The following is a 23,766-nucleotide window of genomic DNA, read 5'->3' as shown; positions in this document are numbered from 1 at the left end:
AAAACCTCAATGAGATACCACCTCACACCAGTCAGAATGTCTAAAATGAACAAGTCAGGAAACGATAGATGTTGGCGGGGATGCAGAGAAAGGGGAACCCTCCTATACTGTTGGTGGGAATGCAAGCTGGTGCAGCCACTCTGGGAAACAGTATGGAGGTTCCTCAGAAAGTTGAAAATAGAGCTACCGTACGACCCAGCAATTGCACTACTGGGTATTTACCCCAAAGATACAAATGTAGGGATCCAAAGGGGTGTGTGTACCCTGATGTTTATAGCAGCAATGTCCACAATAGCTAAACTATGGAAAGCGCCAAGATGTCCATCAATAGATGAATGGATAAAGATGTGGTATATATATACAGCGGAATATTATGCAGCCATCAGAAGGAATTAAATCTTGCCATTTGCAATGACATGGATGGAACTAAAGGGTATTATGTTGAGCGAAATAAGTCAATCAGAGAAAGACATGTATCATATGATCTCACTGATATGAGGAATTCTTAACCTCAGGAAACAAACTGAGGGTTGCTGGAGTGGTGGGGGGTGGGAGGGATGGGGTGGCTGGCTGATAGACATGGGGGAGGGTGTGTGCTATGGTGAGCGCTGTGAATTGTGTAAGACTGATGAATCACAGACCTGTACCTCTGAAACAAATAATACATTATATGTTAAAAAAAAAAAAAAAGAAGATAGTAGGAAAGGAAAAATTAAGGGGGGGAAATCAGAAGGGGAGACGAACCATGAGAGACTATAGACTCTGAGAAACAAACTGAAGGTTCTAGAAGGGAGGGGTTGGGGGGGATGGGTTGACCTGGTGATGGGTATTAAAGAGGGCACGTATTGAATGGAGCACTGGGTGTTATACGCAAACAATGAATCATGGAACACTACATCAAAACTAATGATGTAATGTATGGTGATTAACATAACATAATAAAATAAAATTTTTTTAAAAAAGGGAACTCTTGTATACTACTGGTCTGAATGTAAATTGGTACAGCCACAAGGGAAAATAGTATGGAGATTCCTCAAGAAATTAAAAACGAAATTACCGTATGATCCAACAATGCCACTTCTGCATATATATTCAAAGGAAACAGTGTCATTATCTTGAAGAGATACCTGTACTCTCATGTTTATTGCAGTATTATTGGGCCCTAAAAAAAAAGGAAATCCTGATATTTGCACAACATGGATGAACCTGAGCGGAAATCATAAGCCCGCCACTTAACCAACGAAGCCACCCAGGCAGCCTGGTATACTTTTCTATTTATATTTGTCACTCTCAATTTCTTTCATCAGTGTCTTATAGTTTTCAGACTATAGGTCCTTTACTCAGTTAAATTTATTCCTAGGTTTTAGAGGTTTTTTGTGTAATTTTAAATAGGACTGTTTTCTTAATTTCTTTCTCCTAGTTTGTTATCAGTATACAGAAATGCTACAGATTTCTGTGTAATAATTTTGTATCCTGAAACTTTACTGAATTCATTTATTAGTTCTAATAGTTCTTTGATGGAGTGTTTAGGGTTTTCCATATATATCACGTCATGTGCAAATAGTGACAATTTTACTTCTTCCTTACCAATTTGGATGCGTTTTATTTCTTTTTCTTATCTGATTGCTGTGGCTAGGACTTCCAGTACTATGTTGAATAAAAGTGATGAGACTGAACATCTCTGTCTTGTTCTTGATCTTAGAGGGAAAGTTTCAGCTTTTCACCACTGAGGATGATGTTGGCTGTGGGTTTGTCATATATGGCCTTTATTATGTTGAGTTATGTTGTTTGGCTATTCGAGGTCTTTTATCATATCATACAAATCTTAGGATTATCTGTTCTAGTTCTGTGTAAAATACCATTGGTATTTTGATAGGGATTGTACTTCGTTAATGTGGAAGCAGTCAAATCCCTTCCTGAGAAAGACTGGAAGATGGGCATTTGCCTGCACCCTTGGGATTAACCTTGGCGGCTAGCCACAGTAAATACCTGCATGCTTATTAACAAGTACTTCTTTGTTTGCTATTGTCCTATGGTACTTATGAATACAAGACGCCCTGGCTATCAGAGTTAGGTAATTTGGGGCATGTCCCTCAGATAGCAGCTATAAAATTGAGGCACTAGATGTGTACACAAGGGAGAGGCCTATGGCTTGGTTTTATTGTTGGAGTGAATTGGGTGCAGGTCATGCCCACTGGCTCCTGCAGGCTTCAGGGAGGATCATGGCCATTACATGGAGATGTGTGCTTATTAGAAGCTGGACCCTCAGGCAGCAGCTTCTAAAATATGCAGTCAACCTCCTTCCAGGAGAAGAGTGTTTGCGTGCTACCTCTTTGCTGAGCCCTGGGAGAAAAGCCAGAGGAAATGTTTGTGTTCCTATCATACACTATTAAGAACTACTTCTTTGTTTTCTATAAGCCTGTGGGACTCATGAACACATGCCTTGGTGGCTTTCAGAACTAAGTGTTTTGCAAATCCGTATCTTCAGTGGGAGTCTTCAATCTGGGGCAATAACTGTGCAGTCCAAACTCTTCAATTCTCAGGGAGAAGCTGGCAGTTGGGGGTTCCCTCCTGATTATATGGCACTGTGCTGGGAGCAGGTTTATTGTAAGAGAGAGTATTTTCTTATTTTCCCAATGTGTAGAAGTCACTCAGCTAGTTTCTGGATTTCTCTCAGAGGGAACTGCTCCATGCATAGCAACACTGAGTGTGCCCAGGAGAGGAGGGAAATTCAGGAGGCTGCTATGTCACCATCTTGGTCCCAGTCCATTCTGAGGTTTTTGATATTTGCCCTCCTCCTTTTCAGTGGAGAATTTTGTATTAGTCTGGTTTTTAAAGTTGATAATATTTCATAATTTAGAGTAATATTTACATTATTGTGTATTTAAATCATAGAACTTGACCCAGTTTTCTTGCTCTGAAACACAGCCAATATGGTAACAGTTATAATGTATTTCTATCATTTCTTTTTTTTTTTAGATTTATTTATTTGAGAGAGAGAGAGAAAGAGAGAGAGTGTGAGCAGGGGGAGGGGCAAAGGGAGAGGGAGAGAATTTCAAGCAGACAACCCACTGAGTGCAGAGCCTGAAACAGGGCTCAAACTCACAACCCTGAGATCATAACTTGAACCAACTTCAAGAGTTGGACACTTAACCGACTGAGCCACCCAGGAGCCCCTCTATCATTTCTTTATAAATAAATTATATCCAGACATTTTTTCTATAGGGAGAATACCTATAGTTAATAGTTAATGTCAGTTACTCACTCAAAAAGAAAACTTCTAAAAACCGTTAACGAAATACCACCATATATCTATTAGAACTAAAATAAAAAGCTGATAGTAGTCAGTGCTAATGAGGCTGCAGAGAAGATGAATCTCTCAAACACTGCTGGTGAGAATCTCTGAAAAACAGCCTGGCAATTTCTTGCAAAACTAAACACGCACTAACCATATAACCCAGCAATTGCATCCTTGGGCATTTATTACAAAGAAATGAAATCCTGGGGCACCTGGGTGGCTCAGTTGTTAAGCGTCTGCCTTCGGCTCAGGTCATGATACCACGGTCCTGGGATCAAGCCCTACATCAGGCTCCCTGCTCACCAAGAAGCCTGCTTCTCCCTCTCCCACTCCCCCTGCTAGTGTTCCTGCTTTCACTGTGTCTCTCTCTGTCAAATAAATAAATAAAATCTTAAAAAAAAAAGAAAAAAGAAAGAAAAGGAAATCCTCTGTTCACACAAAAACCCTTACATGAATGTTCATAGCAGCTTCATTACCAAAACAACCCAAATGTTCTCCAGTGGGTGAAAGGTTGAAAAACCCTGGTATATCCATATTAATAGAATACTATGCAGCTATAAAATGGTATGAATCATACTATGTTGACCTCAAGAGCATTTAGTTTAGTGAAAAAAGTTAATCTTGTCATCCTTGTCTGTGTGAAAGTTATATTTAAACAGTAATTAATCAATTGTCTCTACAGGGTCTAACTATCTCAGTTTACGTACATTTTTGTTAGTGTGAATTGTCTCTCAAGGGGGAGGTGCCCATTTCAGAAAGTTTTCATTATGACAAAATATTACGACTAACATTTCCTAAATCTGATTATATTTGATTCCTGAAAATTATTTCCACATTTTAGCATATATATATATATTTTTTTTCTTTTAAGATTTTATTTATTTATCTGAGAGATATAGAATGAGAGACAGAGAGCATGAGAGGGAGGAGGGTCAGAGGGAGAAGCAGACTCCCTGCCGAGCAGGGAGCCCGATGCGGGACTCCATCCTGGGACTCCATCCTGGGACTCCAGGATCATGACCTGAGCCGAAGGCAGTCGCTTAACCAACTGAGCCACCCAGGCGCCCAGCATATGTATTTTTTTAATATTTTCAATTTGTAACCTAGATTCTCTGTTTTGAGGGAAGGAACAGTGTCACAAGTTCCAGCAAATTTCTTGTATTTTTCACATTACATTTCAAATTTATCAAAAATTTGGCATTTTCCACATGCTAATTTTTTTAACAATTTTAAAATTGGAAATATTAGTTTTTCTAAATTATAAGCATAAATTTTTCTACTAATGTATATCTTCAATTTTGTTATAAGTCATCTGAAATATAAAATTTACTTTTTACTTATAGCAAATTTTGAAGGATTGCTATTTCATTTATTAATAGATTTCTTTTAATATCATTATAATATTAAAAACTGAAATGATAAGAACACTTAATAAACCCCTCATTATACTCCAGAAATAGGTAAAAATACTTCAACCATGCCACCAACCGTGTCCCACTGCACTTCACACAGCTGTATCTTTTTTAAAGATTTTATTTTTAAGTAAATTCAACACCCAACGTGCGGCTCAAACCTACAACCCCAAGATCAAGAGCTGCATGTTCCAGTGACTGAGCCAGCCAGGCACCCCTACACACCTGTCTTAACCCCAATCAACTCAATATATAACCTTCTACCAGGGCAATAAATCTGAACCTATTTCTTTAAGGTAAATTTTACTTGATGCCTATCTTCTAGGCAAACAGTAGCAGCTTTGTTCTTCACCTTTTCCTTCCCCTGCCATTCTCACATATAACACATATAGAGACAACATATACTTTCTGAATTTGACTAAAGAGATTAATAATCAAGACCAACGGCAGGAAAACAAAGAAATTCCAAAAGAAAACCCAATTACCAAAAAAGAATTCCAAAATTCTATTGAAATTAAAGAATAGTTGTAGAGATTAAATAGATCTTAGGATAGAAGTGATAATAGAAGAGACAAAGAGTAGCAGATAGCAGATTCATGAAAGAAAGAGTAGTGAACAGAAGATACCAAAGAGAAGGCGGTGGCTTGCTTATATCATTGTCACATATTAAATTTTCTCCTCAAAACTTAGAAAAGGAATGCAAAACACACAAACACATACAAATCAATAATCACAAAGATAAAGATAGATATTTCATACTTGTGTGGTGATGGCCAAGTACTGGGATCCTGAAGTACCACACCAAGAGCATAAAGAACAAGGGTCTGCAAAAAAATTACTCTAGTTAGTCAAGGCCTAACAGAGACAAAATGACTGCCAAAAAGCCAACTCATCCTAAATGCTCTTTTAATATAGATGAGAATAAAATAAAAACAGGAAATAATAATACACAGGTCATTATTTTGATGATTTTACAGCGGAGAAGGCCTCCCTAAGCATGTCAAAATCTGGCAGTCATAAAGGAATAACAGACTTAACTATGAAAATTTAAAACCTGCATCCAGTAAAAACAAAACACACCAAAATCACCAGTAAAAGATAAATAATAGGAAAAATATGTTTTCCATATAACTGACCGTTAGTATGTACAATATACAAAAAGACGTATAAGCTCACTAGAAAGAAGTGAGTTACAAGCACATAATTCACAAAAGAAGAAATACAAACTGATAAATATGTACGAAAAGCTGCTCAATCTCTCCAATGATCAGGGAAAAGCAAATTAAAATAATGAGACAGTATTTCATATAAGAAATATATATAAAAATCATAAATCCAGAAGTAGTGAGAATATGGAGAGAAATAGCATTCTCATACACTGTCGCTGAAAATATAAATTGCCTCTTAGAGGGCAATTTAAATTTAACATAAATAGCACTTTGACCCCAAAACTCTATTTCTAAGGCTCTACTCAATACCTATACAAGTATATAATTTGTAATAACAAAAAAATTAATGTAATCTAAATTTCCATCAATGGAGACTGCTTAAATAAACTGTAACACACTCATGCGATGGAATACTATATATCCATTAAAAATAATGAGTTGAAAAAAAAATGAGTTGGATCTGTATCAAGTACTAGTTGTACTAATAAGTAATAACCACACCTAATGAAAAAAGCAAATTAATGAATGATATATGAACAGCAACTTTTCACATATAAATTCAGTTTTTAAAATACACATGTGTATATACACATACAGAGTAATATATATACATAGAAAAAGACCTATAAAAATACACAGTAAAGTATTAGCAGTAGTACATGCGAGGAAGGGAGCCTTTCTTTTATATTGCTTATACCCTAAAACAGCATATATTATTCTCATTTAAAATAACTATGTCTTTGATTTAATAATAGGTATCATTTATTAGACATTTTAGACAATACAATTCAAAACCACACGCTAAAAGAGTTGAAAAGAATAACTGAATGAGTTAAGTATACCGAATGTTTCCTACCTCTCTAGGAATAATAAATTTGTCAATCTTTCCTTCAACATCTTGAAGGCGGGCAGAAACTGGGGTCAGTTTGGCAGTCCGAACAGTTTCACAAAGTACTTGCCGACAATATCTGTTTTAAAGTTTTTTTACAGTTCTTAACTCTGGGAAAGGCAGTTTGAAATGTACATACATTTTTAACAACTTTAATAACCTTTCTAATTGGAAATAGTCACATCATAATTCTAATTTGCTTGAAAATAAGTTATATATTAGAGGTATATAAAGTCCAGGTAGGTATAAATTTAAACAAATAAAAACAACTTTAAAAGTACCAGAAGAAAACTCAAAACAGTATTTCTATAATTTTTAAGTAGGAAAGTCCTTTATTGTTAAGAAATTTTAAAAATTTTAATAAAGAACTTTCCTACTCAAAAATTATAAAAATACCGACACAATGACAGAAACCATAAAGAAAAATACACGTAATCCAACTATGGAAAATTTTTTTGCATATTTAAAAAAATATTAGGCGTACATCACAATAAGAATAAAAGCTAAAATGTACTGAAATCTTACCAAAAGCCAGTTCTATTAAATACTTTCTATGTAGTATCTCATTTAATCCTTATAAGAACCTCAGGGATGCTATTATTATTCTAATTTTATAGATTTTTAGAAATAAGGCAATTGTTTAAGATCACATAGCAGGGAAGTGGTATCAACAGGATTCAAACCCAGGTCTACCTTATTCCATAGCCCGTAATCATAAATACTAAACTATTGTATATATCATTAAAAAATAATCCCATTTCCAGGACTTTATTAATAGCAACAACTGGAAATATTTAAAAAATGCCAAGCATAGGACTGTTGATTGTTTATAATATTTTAAAAACAACAAAAACAAAAAAGGAAAATCCTTCCTTTCCTCTTTGAACCACTATTTATTGGGTACCTACTACATTAGATGCACCGTGTTAGATACTGAACTACAACAGTGAGTAAGACAGATACCCACAAAGGGATTCAAGGTCTACTTGGCAGGGAAAGCGAGAGAGGTAGGGCCAGCAAGGGTAACAATTTAAAAAGCACAGTAAGTGTTATGATAAAGGCAGGTCAGGATTTTGGAGAACATACGGCAGGAGCACATAACTAAAGAAAGGACTTTGCAGAGAAATAAGCACTTTAGGCTGAGACCTGCAGAAAAAACTGGAGCTAGGTAGAAGAGAAAGGAAGAATGTAGACAAAGGAGTAGTCTGCAAAAGCCAAGAGATGAGAAAGAGTACTATAGCTTTGAAGAAACAAAAGAATTTCAGTATAGCTAAAACTAAGGTATGAAGAGGCACAAATAACAAGAGGTAAGGTGGGAAAGGAATATAAGGCCCAGCTCTTGAAATGCCTCCTAAGCCATGTTGATGAGTTTAAATTTTATCTTAAGGGCAACCAGAGATCACTGAAAGATTTTAAACTGGGGAGTCATCTGCCCAGATGTTGACTCCTCAGGTACAGAAAGATTACTAGTACAGTGATTCTCAACATTAGAATTAGAGCATATTGGAATCATCTATGAAGCTTTTGAAAACTTCTGATGCCCAAAGACTGTTGATTTGGAATTGGTCCTCGGTTATCTTTATGGTTAAAACACCCAAAGTGTTTACTGTGTGCAGTCACAGGCTCCAGTAGCAATTTGAAAACTGGATTAGAAGGCTGCAAGATCCAAGGCTGCTGAAATATCCCAGGCAAGCTGATGGTCTGAATAGTGGGGACAATAAAAAGAACTAAAATTAAACTTCCAGGGACGCCTGGGTGGCTCAGTCGTTTAAGCATCTGCCTTCGGCTCAGGTCATGATCCCAGGGTCCTGGGATCGAGTCCTGCATCAGGCTCCCCGCTTGCCTGCCTCTCCCCCTGCTTGTGCCCTCTCTCTCTCTTTCTCTGACAGATAAATAAAATCTTTAAAAACAACAACAACAACAACAACAACAACAACAAACTTCCAACTAAAAGTTATTTGGAAAGTCAAATCAACAGAACTTAATCACTGAGTGTAGTAGAGTTATACATATAAGAATACTGTCCACAAAATATTTAGAGAAAAGATGGAATTTACAGAAGAATTATATTTTTTTTATATTTTAGAACATTTGAAATTTTTTACTTTGAATATATATGTATATAGGCATAGAAAAAATCTGGAAAAATAGTAAAGATAGTTAACAACTGTCATCTCTTTAGGATATATTTACAAAAACCCTTCACCTTCTACTTCATACACTTCTGTATTATAAAAACTTCAAAGAACAAGTGTTACTTCTAAAATGAAAAATAGTTATATTCAAGGTAATAAACAAAACTTCCAAGATTTTGAAGAATTTGTAACAGAAGTCTCCTTATCTTCTTTTCTATAATTAAAAGAGGCTCCAAAGTACGGTTGGTTGCCTGCTGTCCAGGCTCAGACTTCCAACACCCTAAGCAGTCACAGTTGTTATTTTAAAAAATCCTTTTAGAGTGCCTGGGTGGCTCAGTCGGTTAAGCGTCTGGCTCATGTCATGATCCCGGGGTCCTGGGATCAAGTCCTGCATCAGGCTCCCTGCTCAGCAGGGAATCTGCTTCTCCCTCTCCCTCCCCTGCTCTCTCTTTCTCTCTCTGTTCAAATAAATCAATAAAATCTTTATAAAAATAAAGAGAAAAAAATCTTTTTAATTAAGATTATCTACATATAAAAATTCATCTATTTTACTTGTATAATGTGATGAATTTTAGTAATTGTGTATAATTGTGTTACCACAACCACCATCAAGATACAGAACAGTTCCCTCACCCTAAAAACTTTTCTCATTCCCCCTGCTAGTTGATACCCTCCCCATTCCTGGCCCCAGACAACCACTGATCCCCTTTCTACCACAACAGTTTTGCCTCTTCTAGAATTTCACCTTAAGGAAGTTATATTGTATGCAGTCTTTGTGTTTGACTTCTTTCACTTAACATAATGACATTTAACCACATTGTTGTATATATTGATAAGATATTATCTTTTACCACTTGATAATATTCCATGGTACAGATATAACACAATTGGTTTATCTATTCACTCTGACGAACATCTGGGCTGTTTCCAGCTTTTTGCTATCATGAATAATATTGCTATGAACATTTGCATAAAGGTCTCTGTGTGGACATATTTTTTCACTTCTCTTGGGTAAATACCTTGGAGAATTTCTGGGTTGTATGGTAAGTGTATGTTTAGCTGCCACACTGTTTTCCAACAGGTCTGTACAATTTTGCATTTCCATCAACAAGATATGAGTGCTTTACTTACTTGAACATCACTGATACTATTTTATATAGTCTAATGTAAAGGTTTCCCAAAACTACCTTATTATTTTACTTATTTATCTGACACAGAGAGAGAGCACAAGCAGGGGGAATGGCAGATGGAGAGGGAGAAGCAGGTTCCCCACTAAGCAAGAAGCCCGATGAGGGGCCCCATCCCAACCTGAGCCAAAGGCAGATGCTTAACCAACTACCTACCTTATGATTTTAAAGAGCAAATTAAATTATCTAATAAAATCTGTATGTAAACATTTTAAGTCCTTTAAAAATATGTACCTTTCCTAGATATTATCATTAGCTTTAAATAAGATAGTTAAACCAACTCAAATTTACCTGTTAATGATATCCTCTTCTTTTTATTGTATTCTTACCTGAGCTGCTCGATTTTCTCTGGAGTAATAGGATCCTTCCCCAAAACTTGGTCTATCTCTTCATAAAGTTTTTTCTGAACCTCTTCAAAGGTGGTTAAAAAACAGATTGCCCAGGTGCACACTAAGTAAAAATTTACATTCATAACAATGAAAATAGCTAATTGATAGTTTGGGTGCAGAATAAGATAAAACATACTATTTTTTTCTTGTGTTTTCCTTCTCTTCTGATATGGAAGACACATAAATGCTACCAAAAAAATACCACGATTATTCACAGGATTTGTACCTCATTGAACATAACATGAATATTTATAGAATACTCCTAAAGAGATCTACAATTGCTTTCTTAAAACTGGCAAGTAACTGAAGACAAAAATGCATTTTATTTTTGGTAAAATAGTAATGATAATAAATAAACTTCATTATCTGAAGGAGTGTTAAATGTTGGTAACTGTAATGGATTGTCTAGTTCACCCAACCCTGTGTAATAAAAATACTGATTTATTAGTTCCTTCAGGAGACCTAATGAAATGATTCATACAAATCAGAGTAGCAGGAGATTTACCTATAAATCAATATTCTAAATTTTTACTTGTAATGGTAGATACACTGGTTCAGGAATTGGTATTGGTTATTGCTTAGGACAATAGTTCTCTAAAATCACCTGGGAATTGGTTGATGGCACAACCCCACATTCACAGACTCTGATTCAATAGGTTTAGGGTGGAGTCCAGGCATCTGTACTTCCAACAAATACCACAATTATTTTGATGAACACCAAGATTGGAAGATCACTGAACTTACAGGCTTACTTTTGCTTAAAATGGCTTATAGATTATACTCACTGAGGAAATGAAAAGGTAAGAAAATTACATGATGAACATAAAACAGAGAAAATAAGAGAAGTTATATTTCCTGTAGAAATCCACTGGGATTATAATTATTCAAAGAATGGAACTATCCAGATACCTTCCAGATACTAGTACCTCTTACCCTAGATTATGCTTGAGATGACTCTATCTATACTACTTTCTTCTGTGTCAACCACTTTTAAAAACGTATTTAGTAATTTCTACTTCTACTTATTAATGATCTCCTTCTTGAACTAAGGGCTGACTTAAATTTGTCTCAGTTACTTTTTTTTTAATGTTTGCCTAATTCACGTATCCAATTCTTATGCCTAGAAAGGACATAATTCATTTTCTGTACTAAATGGTATTATCAATAAAATTAATACCTACCTGGTACTCAACTTTTTTTTATAATTTATTCATATTCAGAGTTTATAAAAAGGCACACGAGTAACTGCCTGTCTTAAGTTTTTCCTACGTATACTTCTTTATTAGGGCTTTTGAATGAACTATAGAATTTCTGCTTCACAAGTGATATGAAAACTTGTGCAGACAGTGTACAATATGTACATGTTTGTAATATTACAAAATACAGTAATATACAATATTGAAAGATTTACTACAAGGATATGCACAGAGTAGGCACTCATAAACCCTGCTTCACCATATTATCACTTAAAATTAACATAACTATATGGTTTAATAATCTCAAACATTGGTTCTTTTGTAGAACTCTGAAGTATGACTGAGCATAGCTTAAAAATAATATTTTAAGTCATGAATGTTCTTTAATCATGATACTGAACCAAAGACACAACTGCAGATTTGAGAATACCTTGGAGGTCATCTAGACCTAAACTGTTATTTTAAAAAAGGAAAAAAATGCAGAGGCAACTATCTTGCTCAAGGCTAATAAGTAGCAGAGGATTAAAGTTTCCTGCCTATCTTGACTCTCAAAAAAATTCAGAGGTACCTTAAAAAATAACTAACCCATATGCAAAGAAACAGTGATAGTCTGAAATCCTCCCTAAAAGCTGCAATAATATTAAAATATTAAACCAACTTTGGAAATGGTCACTTTTTTGCTCTGTATCCAGAGCACAACTGCTTCAGATTTTCTGAAGGTCTTTAGCAAAGATATAGTTTAATAATGTAGTAAATTTTTAAAAAAACAAGGTAAGCACTCTTTAAAGAAGTTCAATACATTATTTTGACACATACACACCCAGATCCCATTTAACCTATAATACCTGGACATCTCTAGATGTCAAAAATTTTATAAAGAAGAAAAACTTATGGGAAGTTTGCATTTTTAATCGCTGTTTTTAAACAGAAAGAGTTGTAAATGAAATCCTTCAAATGATCATAAATTTCTTCTATTTCAAACTGATGTTTTGATACTTCCTTTAGCATTTTATATCAGTATATTTTTATAAACATACACAAGTTTTTATAAATACCATATGAATGAATGGTACTCTGCTAAACTAAAAAGCAGTAAGGAAACTTAGAAACATATCACACATTTTAGAATTTTAAATAAAAATCACCTTCGATTCCACCAAGAGAGGAGTTCTTTTAAATCGTGATTTCTGTGGCCTATATTCTCTGTTGGTAGACCTTAATAATAGCAAACTGGATTGGAGTCAAAGTGAAAAGCCGCAGCAAGAAATTGAAAAGCTCACTGCTCTGGTTGGAAAGGTGTCAATAACAGTTCATTTTAAAGGCACTAACTAGAATTCACAATCCATAAACCGTGTCAAGAAATTTATGGCAATGTTCAGAGGTGGCATAGAGCACCTGGGGTTAAGAAAAAAAAAAAACGGTAGCTGTGTGAATCAAGCCTTTCAAACAAGAATAAAAAAGAAAAGAAAAGGGAAATTATAAAGAGGTCTTGCAAACAATGTTTCCTTTATTTTAGCCATGTATATTTTATAATCTATCTCAAAAAGAAATCAATTATACTTACATTTTGCAGTTATTACACAACTGGCCAGAGAAAATATCATACTGTCTTCAAGGATCTAGGAGAGAAAACTAAGTTTAGAAAGTGTAAAATATAAGGTGGCCTGTATTAGACCCTATCAAAATAACCTATAGTATAGAATTAGGGTCAAGGAAAGGAAAAATGAATATTATTTCTTTATAATGTTTTCACTTAAAAAAATCGAATGTAAAAACCAACCTAAATACTGCATTGCCTTTTTGATGCAATAAACATTTTTTGGTAGTTCTCACTGGCTCATGCTTTGTGTTTTGTCTTTTTTTTTTTAAAGATTTTATTTATTTATTTGAGAGAGAGAGAGAATGAGAGACAGAGAGCATGAGAGGGAGGAGGGTCAGAGGGAGAAGCAGACTCCCCGCCGAGCAGGGAGCCCAATGCGGGACTCGATCCCGGGACTCCAGGATCATGACCTGAGCCGAAGGCAGTCGCCCAACCAACTGAGCCACCCAGGCGCCCCGCTTTGTTTTTGCAAACAAACTGCCTCAGTGCTATCTTTCTGGCTTGGCCTGGTGCAGCAACAAAGCCTCAGGAACAGCGGAGAAGAGGCTGCCACTATCCTTGGAGCCTTATTCAATTCTGCACCTACACACATCCAGAAACCCATTCTGTCTATGAAGACTCACATGTGTAGAGTGGGCAGAAGGTTCCTATAATGAACCACAGGTGTGGTAATAATGGCTCCACTCTTGTCCTTTGCCTGACAACACCGCAAACACAGTGGTATGTTGGGGCTGACCGAGCGCTTTGGGAACAAGCCAAGCTGCCAACCTAGTCAGGTGAGTCCTCCTCTTTTATGATCAGAGAATTTTGATTCAACATTTCCTTACACAATATTAAATAATATACAGCTGCTTCAAAGAGCTAAATAACAAGAGACTAAATACCTGTACTATTTACAGATGATGTACAATAAAACAGAAGCCATTGAATTTTGGGAGTGCATCTGGATTAAAGTGAATACAAAGCACACTATACATGTGTGATTATTGTTTACTTGATAAACATTTAACAATTACATCACCTGTTGGTCATTAAGGTTCCCATGTACTAAGGAGTCAATGAAAATATGTTGACCGAAGTTTCCTCCTTTTCGTTCTTTTATGATTTTCTTTAAAATAGATTCCAGTTGTCTAAGGGCTAAGAGAAAAAATACAAAAAAGATTTTAGAATATAAGCATTTGTAAAAATTGAACATTTTTTAATATTTCTGTACAATGTTGCTATGTGCAGAATAAAACTTTCCAAAAAAAGAGTTGTAACCAACAATTTTTCAAAGCTAATTTGTTTAAATTCATCAATTTTATTTTCCTTCTTTTTTGCTAAATTTTACATACAGAAAGCTGCAAATACCATCTATGTACAATTTAAGGAATAATTACAAAGCAAAGACCCATAATATCACCACCCAGGTCAAGAACGGGAACTAACGCCAACACCTTGAAGGCCTCCACACACATAAACGTCTCCCCTGATACTACCTACTTCCCTTCTAAAGTCTGTCCTCTTTTTTTTTTTTTTTAGATTTTATTTATTATGTGAGAGAGAGACAGAGAATGCGAGAGAGCACAAGGAGTGGAGAGGGAGAAGCAGGCTTCCCGCAGAGCAGGGAGGCCGATGTGGGGCTCGATCTCAGGACCCTGATCAAACACTATCCAGGTGTTAAGATTTTCATTTAGATCTTGGGATTCCATGCCCTCTTGGACCCCACACTTTCCCCCACTTTCCTGCCTGCTCATTCTCAGTCTCCTTTCAATGATTCCTTCTCATCTCTCCTATTTCTTAATGAGAGAATGTCTAAGGTCAGGAGTCAGTTTTTGGACCTCTTTTCTTTTTTTTTTTTTGCTGATGCACTATTCTTTTTTTTATTATTATGTTATGTTAATCACCATACATTACATCATTAGTTTTTGATGTAGTGTTCCATGATTCATTGTTTGCGTATAACACCCAGTGCTCCATTCAATATGTGCCCTCTTTAATACCCATCACCAGGCTAACCCATCCCCCCACCCCGCTCCCATCTAGAACCCTCAGTTTGTTTCTCAGAGCCCATAGTCTCTCATGGTTCTTCTCCCCCTCTGCCTTCTCCCCCTTCATTTTTCCCTTCCGGCTAACTTCTTTTTTTTTTTTTTTTTAACAGATATTGCATTATTTGTTTCAGAGGTACAGGTCTGTGATTCATCAGTCTTACACAATTCACAGCACTCACCATAGCACATACCCTCCCCAATGTCTATCACCCAGCCACCCCATCCCTCCCACCCCACCCCCCACTCCAGCAGCCCTCAGTTTGTTTCCTGAGGTTAAGAATTCCTCATATCAGTGAGATCATATGATACATGTCTTTCTCTGATTGACTTATTTCGCTCAGCATAATACCCTTTAGTTCCATCCATGTCATTGCAAATGGCAAGATTTAATTCCTTCTGATGGCTGCATAATATTCCACTGTATATATATACCACATCTTTATCCATTCATCTGTTGATGGACATCTTGGCGCTTTCCATAGTTTAGCTATTGTGGACATTGCTGCTATAAACATCAGGGTACACACACCCCTTTGGATCCCTACATTTGTATCTTTGGCAGGCGAGAATTCTACCACTGAACCACCAATGCACATTTGTATCTTTGGGGTAAATACCCAGTAGTGCAATTGCTGGGTCGTACGGTAGCTCTATTTTCAACTTTCTGAGGAACCTCCATACTGTTTCCCAGAGTGGCTGCACCAGCTTGCATTCCCACCAACAGTGTAGGAGGGTTCCCCTTTCTCTGCATCCCCACCACATCTATCGTTTCCTGACTTGTTCATTTTAGACATTCTGACTGGTGTGAGGTGGTATCTCACTGAGGTTTTGATTTGGATTTCCCTGATGCCGAGCGATGCTGAGCATGTTTTCATGTGTCTGTTGGCCATTTGGATGTCTTCTTTGGAAAAATGTCTGTTTATGTCTTCTGCCCATTTCTTGATTGGATCATTTGTTCTTTGGGTGTTGAGTTTGATAAGTTATTTATAGATTTTGGATACTAGCCCTTTATCTGATATGTCATTTGCAAATATCTTCTCCCATTCTGTCAGTTGTCTTTTGGTTTTGTTGACTGTTTCTTTTGCTGTACAAAAGCTTTTTATCTGGATCAAGTCCCAATCATTTTTGCCCTTGCTTCCCTTCCCTCTGGCAATGTTTCTAGGAAAAAGTTGCTGCGGCTGAGGTCAAAGAGTTGTTCTCCTCAAGGATTTTGATGGATTCCTGTCTCACAGTTATGTCTTTCAGCCATTTTGAGTCTATTTTTGTGTGTGGTGTAAGGAAATGGTCCAGTTTCATTCTTCTGCATGTGGCTGTCCAATTTTCCCAACACCATTTTTTGAAGAGACTGTCTTTTTTCCATTGGATATTCTTTCTTGCTTTTTTGAAGATTAGTTGACCCTAGAGTTGAGGGTCCATTTCTGGGCTCTCTATTCTGTTCCACTGGTCTATGTGTCTGTTTTTGTGCCAGCACCATACTGTCTTGATGATGACAGCTTTGTAATAGAGCTTGAAATCCGGAATTGTGATGCCACCAGCTTTGCTTTTCTTTTTCAACATTCCTCTGGCTATTCGGGGTCTTTTCTGGTTCCATACAAATTTTAGGATTATTTGTTCCATTTCTTTGAAAAAAGTGGATGGTATTTTGATAGGGATTGCATTGAATGTGTAGATTGCTCTAGGTAGCATTGACATCTTCACAATATTTGTTCTTCCAGTCCATGAGAATGGAACATTTTTCCATTTCTTTGTGTCTTCCTTAATTTCTTTCATGACTATTTTATAGTTTTCTGAGTACAGATTCTTTGCCTCTTTGGTTAGATTTATTCCTAGGTATCTTATGGTTTTGGGTGCAATTGTAAATGGGATCGACTCCTTAATTTCTCTTTCTACTGTCTTGTTGGTGTATAGGAATGCCACTGATTTCTGTGCATTGATTTTATATCCTGCCACTTTACTGAATTCCTGTATGAGTTCTAGCAGTTTTGGAGTGGAGTCCTTTGGGTTTTCCACATAAAGTATCACATCATCTGCAAAGAGTGAGAGTTTGACTTCTTCTTTGCCGATTTGGAAGCCTTTTATTTCTTTCTGTTGTCTGATTGCTGTGGCTAGGACTTCTAATACTATGTTGAATAGCAGTGGTGATAGGGGACATCCCTGTCATGTTCCTGACCTTAGGGGGAAAGCTCTCAGTTCCTCCCTGTTGAGAATGATATTCGCTGTGGGTTTTTCATAGATGGCTTTTATGATATTGAGGTATGTACCCTCTATCCCTATACTCTGAGGAGTTTTCATCAAGAAAGGATGCTGTACTTTGTCAAATGTTTTTTCCACATCTATTACGAGGATCCATATGGTTCTTATCCTTTCTTTTATTAATGTATTGTATCACATTGATTGATTTGCAGATGTTGAACCAACCTTGCAGCCCAGGGATAAATCCCACTTGGTCGTGGTGGATAATCCTTTTAATGTACTGTTGGATCCTATTGGCTAGTATTTTGGTGAGAATTTTTGTATCCATGTTCATCAAGGATATTGGTCTGTAATTCTCCTTTTTGATGGGGTCTTTGTCTGATTTGGGGATCAAGGTAATGGTGGCCTCATAAAATGAGTTTGGAAGTTTTCCTTCCATTTCTGTTTTTCTGGAACAGTTTCAGAAGAATAGGTATTAATTCTTGAAATGTTTGGTAGAATTCCCCTTTGTTTGTTGGGAGATTTTTGATGACTGCTTCAATTTCCTTAGTGGTTATAGGTCTGTTCAGGTTTTCTATTTCTTCTTGGTTCAGTTTTGTTAGTTTATACATCTCTAGGAATGCATCCATTTCTTCCAGGTTATCTAATTTGCTGGCATATAGTTGCTCATAATATGTTCTTATAATTGTTTTTATTTCTTTCGTGTTGGTTGTGATCTCTCTTTCATTCATGATTTTGTTTATTTGGATCCTTTCTCTTTTCTTTTTGGTAAGTCTGGCCAGGGGTTTATCAATCTTGTTAATTCTTTCAAAGAACCAGCTCCTAGTTTCATTGATCTGTTCTACTGTTCTTTGGTTTCTATTTGATTGATTTCTGCTCTGATCTTTATTATTTCTCTTCTCCTGCTGGGTTTAGGCTTTATTTGCTGTTCTTTCTCCAGCTCCTTTAGGTGTAGGGTTAGGTTGTGTATTTGAGACCTTTCCTGTTTCTTGAGAAAGGCTTGTATTGCTATATACTTTCCTCTTAGGACTGCCTTTGCTGCATCCCAAGGATTTGGAATAGTTGTGTTTTCATTTTCATTTGTTTCCATGAAGTTTTTAAATTCTTTAATTTCCTGGTCGACCCATTCATTCTTTAGTAGGATGCTCTTTAGCCTCCATGTACTTGAGTTCTTTCTGACTTTCCTCTTGTGATTGAGATCTAGTTTCAAAGCATTGTGGTCTGAAAATATGCAGGGAATGATCCCAATCTTTTGGTACCAGTTGAGACCTGATTTATGACCTAGGATGTTATCTGTTCTGGAGAATGTTCCATGGGCACTAGAGAAGAATGTGTATTCTGTTGCTTTGGGATGGAATGTTCTGAATATATCTGTGAAGTCCATTTGGTCCAGGGTGTCATTTAAAGTCTTTATTTCCTTGTTGATCTTTTGCTTAGATGATCTATTTCAGTGAGGAGGGTGTAAAAGTTCCCCACTATTGTTGTATTGTTGTCAACGTGTTTCTTTGCTTTTGTTATTAATTGGCTTATATAATTGGCTGCTCCCATGTTAGGGGCATAAATATTTACAGTCGTTAGATCTTCTTGTTGGATAGACCCTTTAAGTAGGATATAGTGTCCTTCATCATCTCTTATTACAGTCTTTGGTTTAAAATCTAATTTGTCTGATATACGGATTGCCACCCCAGCTTTCTTTTGGTGTCCATTAGCATGGTAAATGGTTTTCCACCCCCTCACTTTCAATCTGGGGGTGTTTTGGGGTCTAAAATGAGTCTCTTGCAGACAGCATATCAATGGGTCTTGTTTTTTTATCCAATCTGATAGCCTGTGTCTTTTGATTGGGGCATTTAGCCCATTTACATTCGGGGTAACTATTGAAAGATATGAATTTAGTGCCACTGTATTGCCTGTAAGGTGACTGTTACTGTATATTGTCTGTGTTCCTTTCCAGTCTATGTTGCTTTTAGGCTCTCTCTTTCCTTAGAGGACCCCTTTCAGTATTTCTTGTAGGGCTGGTTTTGTGTTTGCAAATTCCTTTAGTTTTTGTTTGTCCTGGAAGCTTTTTATCTCTCCTTCTATTTTCAGTGACAGCCTAGCTGGATATAGTATTCTTGGCTGCATATTTTTCTCATTTAGTGCTCTGAATATATCATGCCAGTCCTTTCTGGCCTGCCAGGTCTGTTGCCAATCTAATGTTTCTACCATTGTAGGTTACAGATCTCTTCTCCTGAGCTGCTTTCAGGATTTTCTCTTTGTCTCTGAGACTCGTAAGTTTTACTATTAGATGTTGGGGTGTTGACCTATTTTTATTGATTTTGAGAGGGGTTCTCTGTGCCTCCTGGATTTTGATGCCTATTTCTTTCCCCAAATTAGGGAAGTTCTCTGCTATAATTTGTTCCAATATACGTTCTGCCCCTCTCCTCTTTCTTCTTCTTCTGGGATCCCAATTATTCTAATGTTGTTTTGTCTTATCGTATCACTTATCTCTCGAACTCTGCCCTTGTGATACAGTAGTTGTTTATCTCTCTTTTCCTCAGCTTCTTTATTTTCCATCATTTGGTCTTCTATATCACTAATTCTTTCTTCTGCCTCATTTATCCTAGCAGTTAGAGCCTCCATTTGTGATTGCACCTCATTAATAGCCTTTTTGATTTCGACTTGGTTAGATTTTTTAGTTCTTTTATTTCTCCAGAAGGGGTTTCTCTAATATCTTCCACACTTTTTTCAAGCCCAGCTATCTTTAAAATCATCATTCTGAACTCTAGTTCCAACATCATACTAATGTCCGTATTGAGTAGGTCCCTGGCAGTCAGTACTGCCTCTTGTTCTTTTTTTGAGGTGATTTTTTCTGTCCTGTCATTTTGTCCAGAGTAGATGAATGAGAGAACAAAATGCTAACAGGGTAACAATGACCCCAGAAAAATATACACTAAACAATTCAGAAGAGACCTGAAACCAGGGGAAAAGAAAGGGAAAGAAAGAAAAAAGAAACAGAAAAAGATAAAAACAAACAAACAAAAAAACCAGAATATGATCAAATATGATCAGGCTGGTGCACAGATCAGTGCCACACACTAGATTTTGGGCATATTTTGGGTCTGTTAGAATAAAGTGCCTCCCCAAATTTTAAAGAAAGAAAACTTATATATGTACAAAAATAAGGGTAAATATGATGAAGGATGGAATATGATTGTAAAGATGAAAATTAGGAAAGATTTTATAAAAGGAATTGATAAGAAGTTGGTTGAAAAAAGAAAGAAGAGGATTGAAAAAAAAAAGGTGGGGGAGAATGTGATCAGACAGGAGACTAGAATAAAGCCATTCACTATAGAGATTTAGGGTATATTTTGGTCTGTTAGAAGAAACTGTATCCCAAAATTTTAAAGCGAGAACAACTTATATATATATACCAAAAATACTATGAAGAGATAGAATATGACTCTAAAAATGAAAAATAAAAAAGATATTTTAAAAAAGGGATTGACAAGATGTTGGTTAACAAAAGGAAAAAGAAAAATTTTTAAGTAAAAAAAGAAAATTAAAAAAATTAACTTTGAAAGACTAAAGAATCATGGAAAAAAAGCCATAAATTCTATGTGCTGTATTCCCCTAGCGCTGGAGTTCTGCCGTTCTCATTGATCGGTAGACTTGGTCTTGGCTGGCTGTTCTTGCTGATCTTCTGGGCGAGGGGCCAGTTGTGGTGGTTCTCAGATGTCTTTGCCAGAGGCGGAATTGCCCCACCCTTGCCAGTCCGGGTAAGTAATCTGCTCGGGTTTGCTCTCAGGAGCTTTTGTTCCCTGCAAGCTCCGTACAGCTTTGGAGGACAAGAGTGAAAATGGAGGCCTCCCAATCTCTGACCCAGAGGAGCCGAGAACTTGGGGCCCCACTCCTCAGTGCACCCCCAGAGAAAAGCAGTCGATCACTCCTGTCTCCCCGGTCTCCGGCCACACTCCGTGCTCACCCGCCTGTGACCAAGCATTTCTATCTCTGACACACGACCCCGTTTGGAGTCTCCAAACCCGGCAGATCCCTGCAGTGCACTCCTGTGCCACTCCTCCCGGGGAAGGTAGGGGAGTCTCCCCGGATCTGCCGCTTGTTGGGTCCCTGCTGGAAGAGCAGTGGCCCGACTGTGCCGCAGATCACAGTTTATGGCAACCCCGAGCTGAGGGCCCACTCCTCAGCTCCGTCTCTACAGCCGGCTTCCCCGCTCTGATACCTGGGAGCTCTGCTGCACTCAGGCACCCTCGGATTTTCTGTGACCCCGAGGGTCCTGAGACCACACTGTCCCAGCGAGGGTTCTACCCCCCCACTCAGCCACTGGAGCGACATCCCTCAGCAGAGTCGACTACCAAAATTTCCAATTTTGTGCTCCGCTGCTCTATCACTTGCCTGTAGCGGCTGATGGAGGCCCCCTCCCCCACTATCTATCTTCCTGAAAATTGCCTCAGATTTACTTCTCTGCACGTCCTACCTTCCAGAAAGTGGTCGCTTTTCTGTTCAGAGAGTTGCTGCTATTCTTTCCTTCGATCTCCTGTTGAGTTCGTAGGTGTTCAGAATGCTTTGATCCCTATCTAGCTGAATTCCTGGGACCAGATGAAATTTAGGTCTCCTACTCCTCCCCCATCTTGCTCCTCCCCTGCTGGACCTCTTTTCTCTTTCTATTTATATTCATTACCTTGATGGTCACTAGTCTCAAGGCTTTAAATACAATCTATGGACTAAACACTCCACATTTATATTTCCAGTCGGGACTTTCCCCTGAACTCCAGATTCATATATCTAACAACCAATTTAGCATCTCCACTTAGACATCGAAGTCTATTAAACATATCTACAAATGAACTCTTGATCTTCACCAGCAAAACTGGATTTTCCCAAGTCTGTCCTATCTCCCTAACAACCTCATTTTCCAAATACTCAGGCGTGAAACCTTGGTGTCTCCTTCTCTCTTATACCATACAACTAACCTGTCAGCTAATGTCTGTGTTCTAACTTCAAAATACAAAATTACTATTCCTTTTTTTTTTTCATTCTCTATTTTCTGCTGCCTACCACCTAGTCCAAGTCACATTTTTTCTCTTGCCTGGTTCATTGCAACAGCCCCTAAATTAGTCTCACTGTTCTGCTCTAGGTGCCTATAATCTATCACAGCAGCCAGAGTGACCCATTAAAAACGTAACTCAGATTAGGGTGCCTGGCTGGCTCAGTCAGTAGAGCATACAAGTCTTGATCTCAGGTTTGTAAGTTTGAGCCCCACATTGGATGTAGAAATTACTTAAAAATAAAATCTTAAAAAAAAATAACTCAGATTATAACTGCTAAAATCTTCCAGTGGCTTCCTATCTCACAGTAACAACCTAGTCATACAATGAGATACAAGCCAGACAAAATCTGTCCCTCCTCCCCAGTCTTTCTGGCCTCATCTCTTCTATTCCTCTTCTGACTGACGACTCCTGCAAAAAAGTTCCCACCTCCAGGACTCTGCAATTACTTTCCCTCTACATAGAATCTTCTTCCTTTGGACGTGTGGATAGCCACATGATCTGCATTGAATGATTTCCTTATCTCTTGCAAGTGTTATCTCATAAGTCACCTCATCTTAGTGAGGCCCTTCCTAATAACCTTATTCAAAATTGCAACCTCCCCATCCCTAGCACACCCTATCTCCCTTCCTGATTTAATTTTCTCCATAGGCACTTTCCATCTTTTAAAACACTATTTGGGGGTGCCTGGGTGGCTCAGATGGTTGGGCGTCTGCCTTCGGCTTGGGTCATGATCTCAGGATCCTGGATCGAGTCCCACATCAGGCTCCTTGCTTAGCAAGGAGGCTGCTTCTCCCTCTGCCTGCCACTCCCCCTGCTTGTACTCTTCCTCTCTCTCTCTCTGGCAAATGAATGAATAAAATCTTTAAAAAAAAAAACAAAACACTATTCGGTTTACTTATTATTGTCTGCTGCTTTCCACTATAATTTTTGTTTGTTTTGTTTATCGACATCTCCCCAGCACCAAAAACATACCAGAATATTATAGATACTCACTAGTTATAGAATTGCATGAATGTAACACATTAGTGATTAAAATGAAAAATTATTAACACTGTGATGCAGTGGTTCCCAATTTTGCTACAGATTAGAATCACCTAGGAAGCTTTTTTAAAGAAATTGTAAAGTAGGGGCACCTGGATGGCTCAGCCAGTTATGCATCTGACTCTTGATTTCAGCTTGGGTCATGATCTGAGGATTGTGAGATCCAGCCCTGCACTGGGCTC

The 23,766-nt window shown here is 37.4% G+C and overlaps 1 protein-coding gene across 4 annotated transcripts in view; it reads right to left on the bottom strand.

Annotated features, from left to right (window-relative positions):
* The window catches only part of LOC123838933 (cytochrome P450 20A1), a 76,967-nt gene that overhangs the window by 8,619 nt on the left and 44,582 nt on the right, over positions 1-23,766 (bottom strand). For 3 of the 4 annotated variants that reach the window (XM_045868167.3, XM_045868169.3, XM_064586950.1), the window contains 5 exons: positions 14,297-14,412; positions 13,240-13,294; positions 10,420-10,540; positions 6,736-6,847; positions 5,470-5,534 (listed from right to left, as the gene is read on the bottom strand). In XM_045868167.3, the coding sequence (XP_045724123.1) occupies positions 5,470-5,534; positions 6,736-6,847; positions 10,420-10,540; positions 13,240-13,294; positions 14,297-14,412 (469 nt within the window). The remainder of the gene's footprint in view (positions 1-5,469; positions 5,535-6,735; positions 6,848-10,419; positions 10,541-13,239; positions 13,295-14,296; positions 14,413-23,766) is intronic. The other variant, XM_064586949.1, reaches the window with a different exon arrangement.

Source organism: Mirounga angustirostris, unplaced genomic scaffold (assembly GCF_029215605.1).
Source record: "Mirounga angustirostris isolate CCGP_5_RB_7025 unplaced genomic scaffold, mMirAng1.0.hap1 SCAF_3, whole genome shotgun sequence".
Lineage (NCBI taxonomy): Eukaryota > Metazoa > Chordata > Mammalia > Carnivora > Phocidae > Mirounga > Mirounga angustirostris.
The sequence above is the reverse complement of the archived record's forward strand: the minus strand, read 5'-3'. Positions and strand labels throughout refer to the sequence as shown.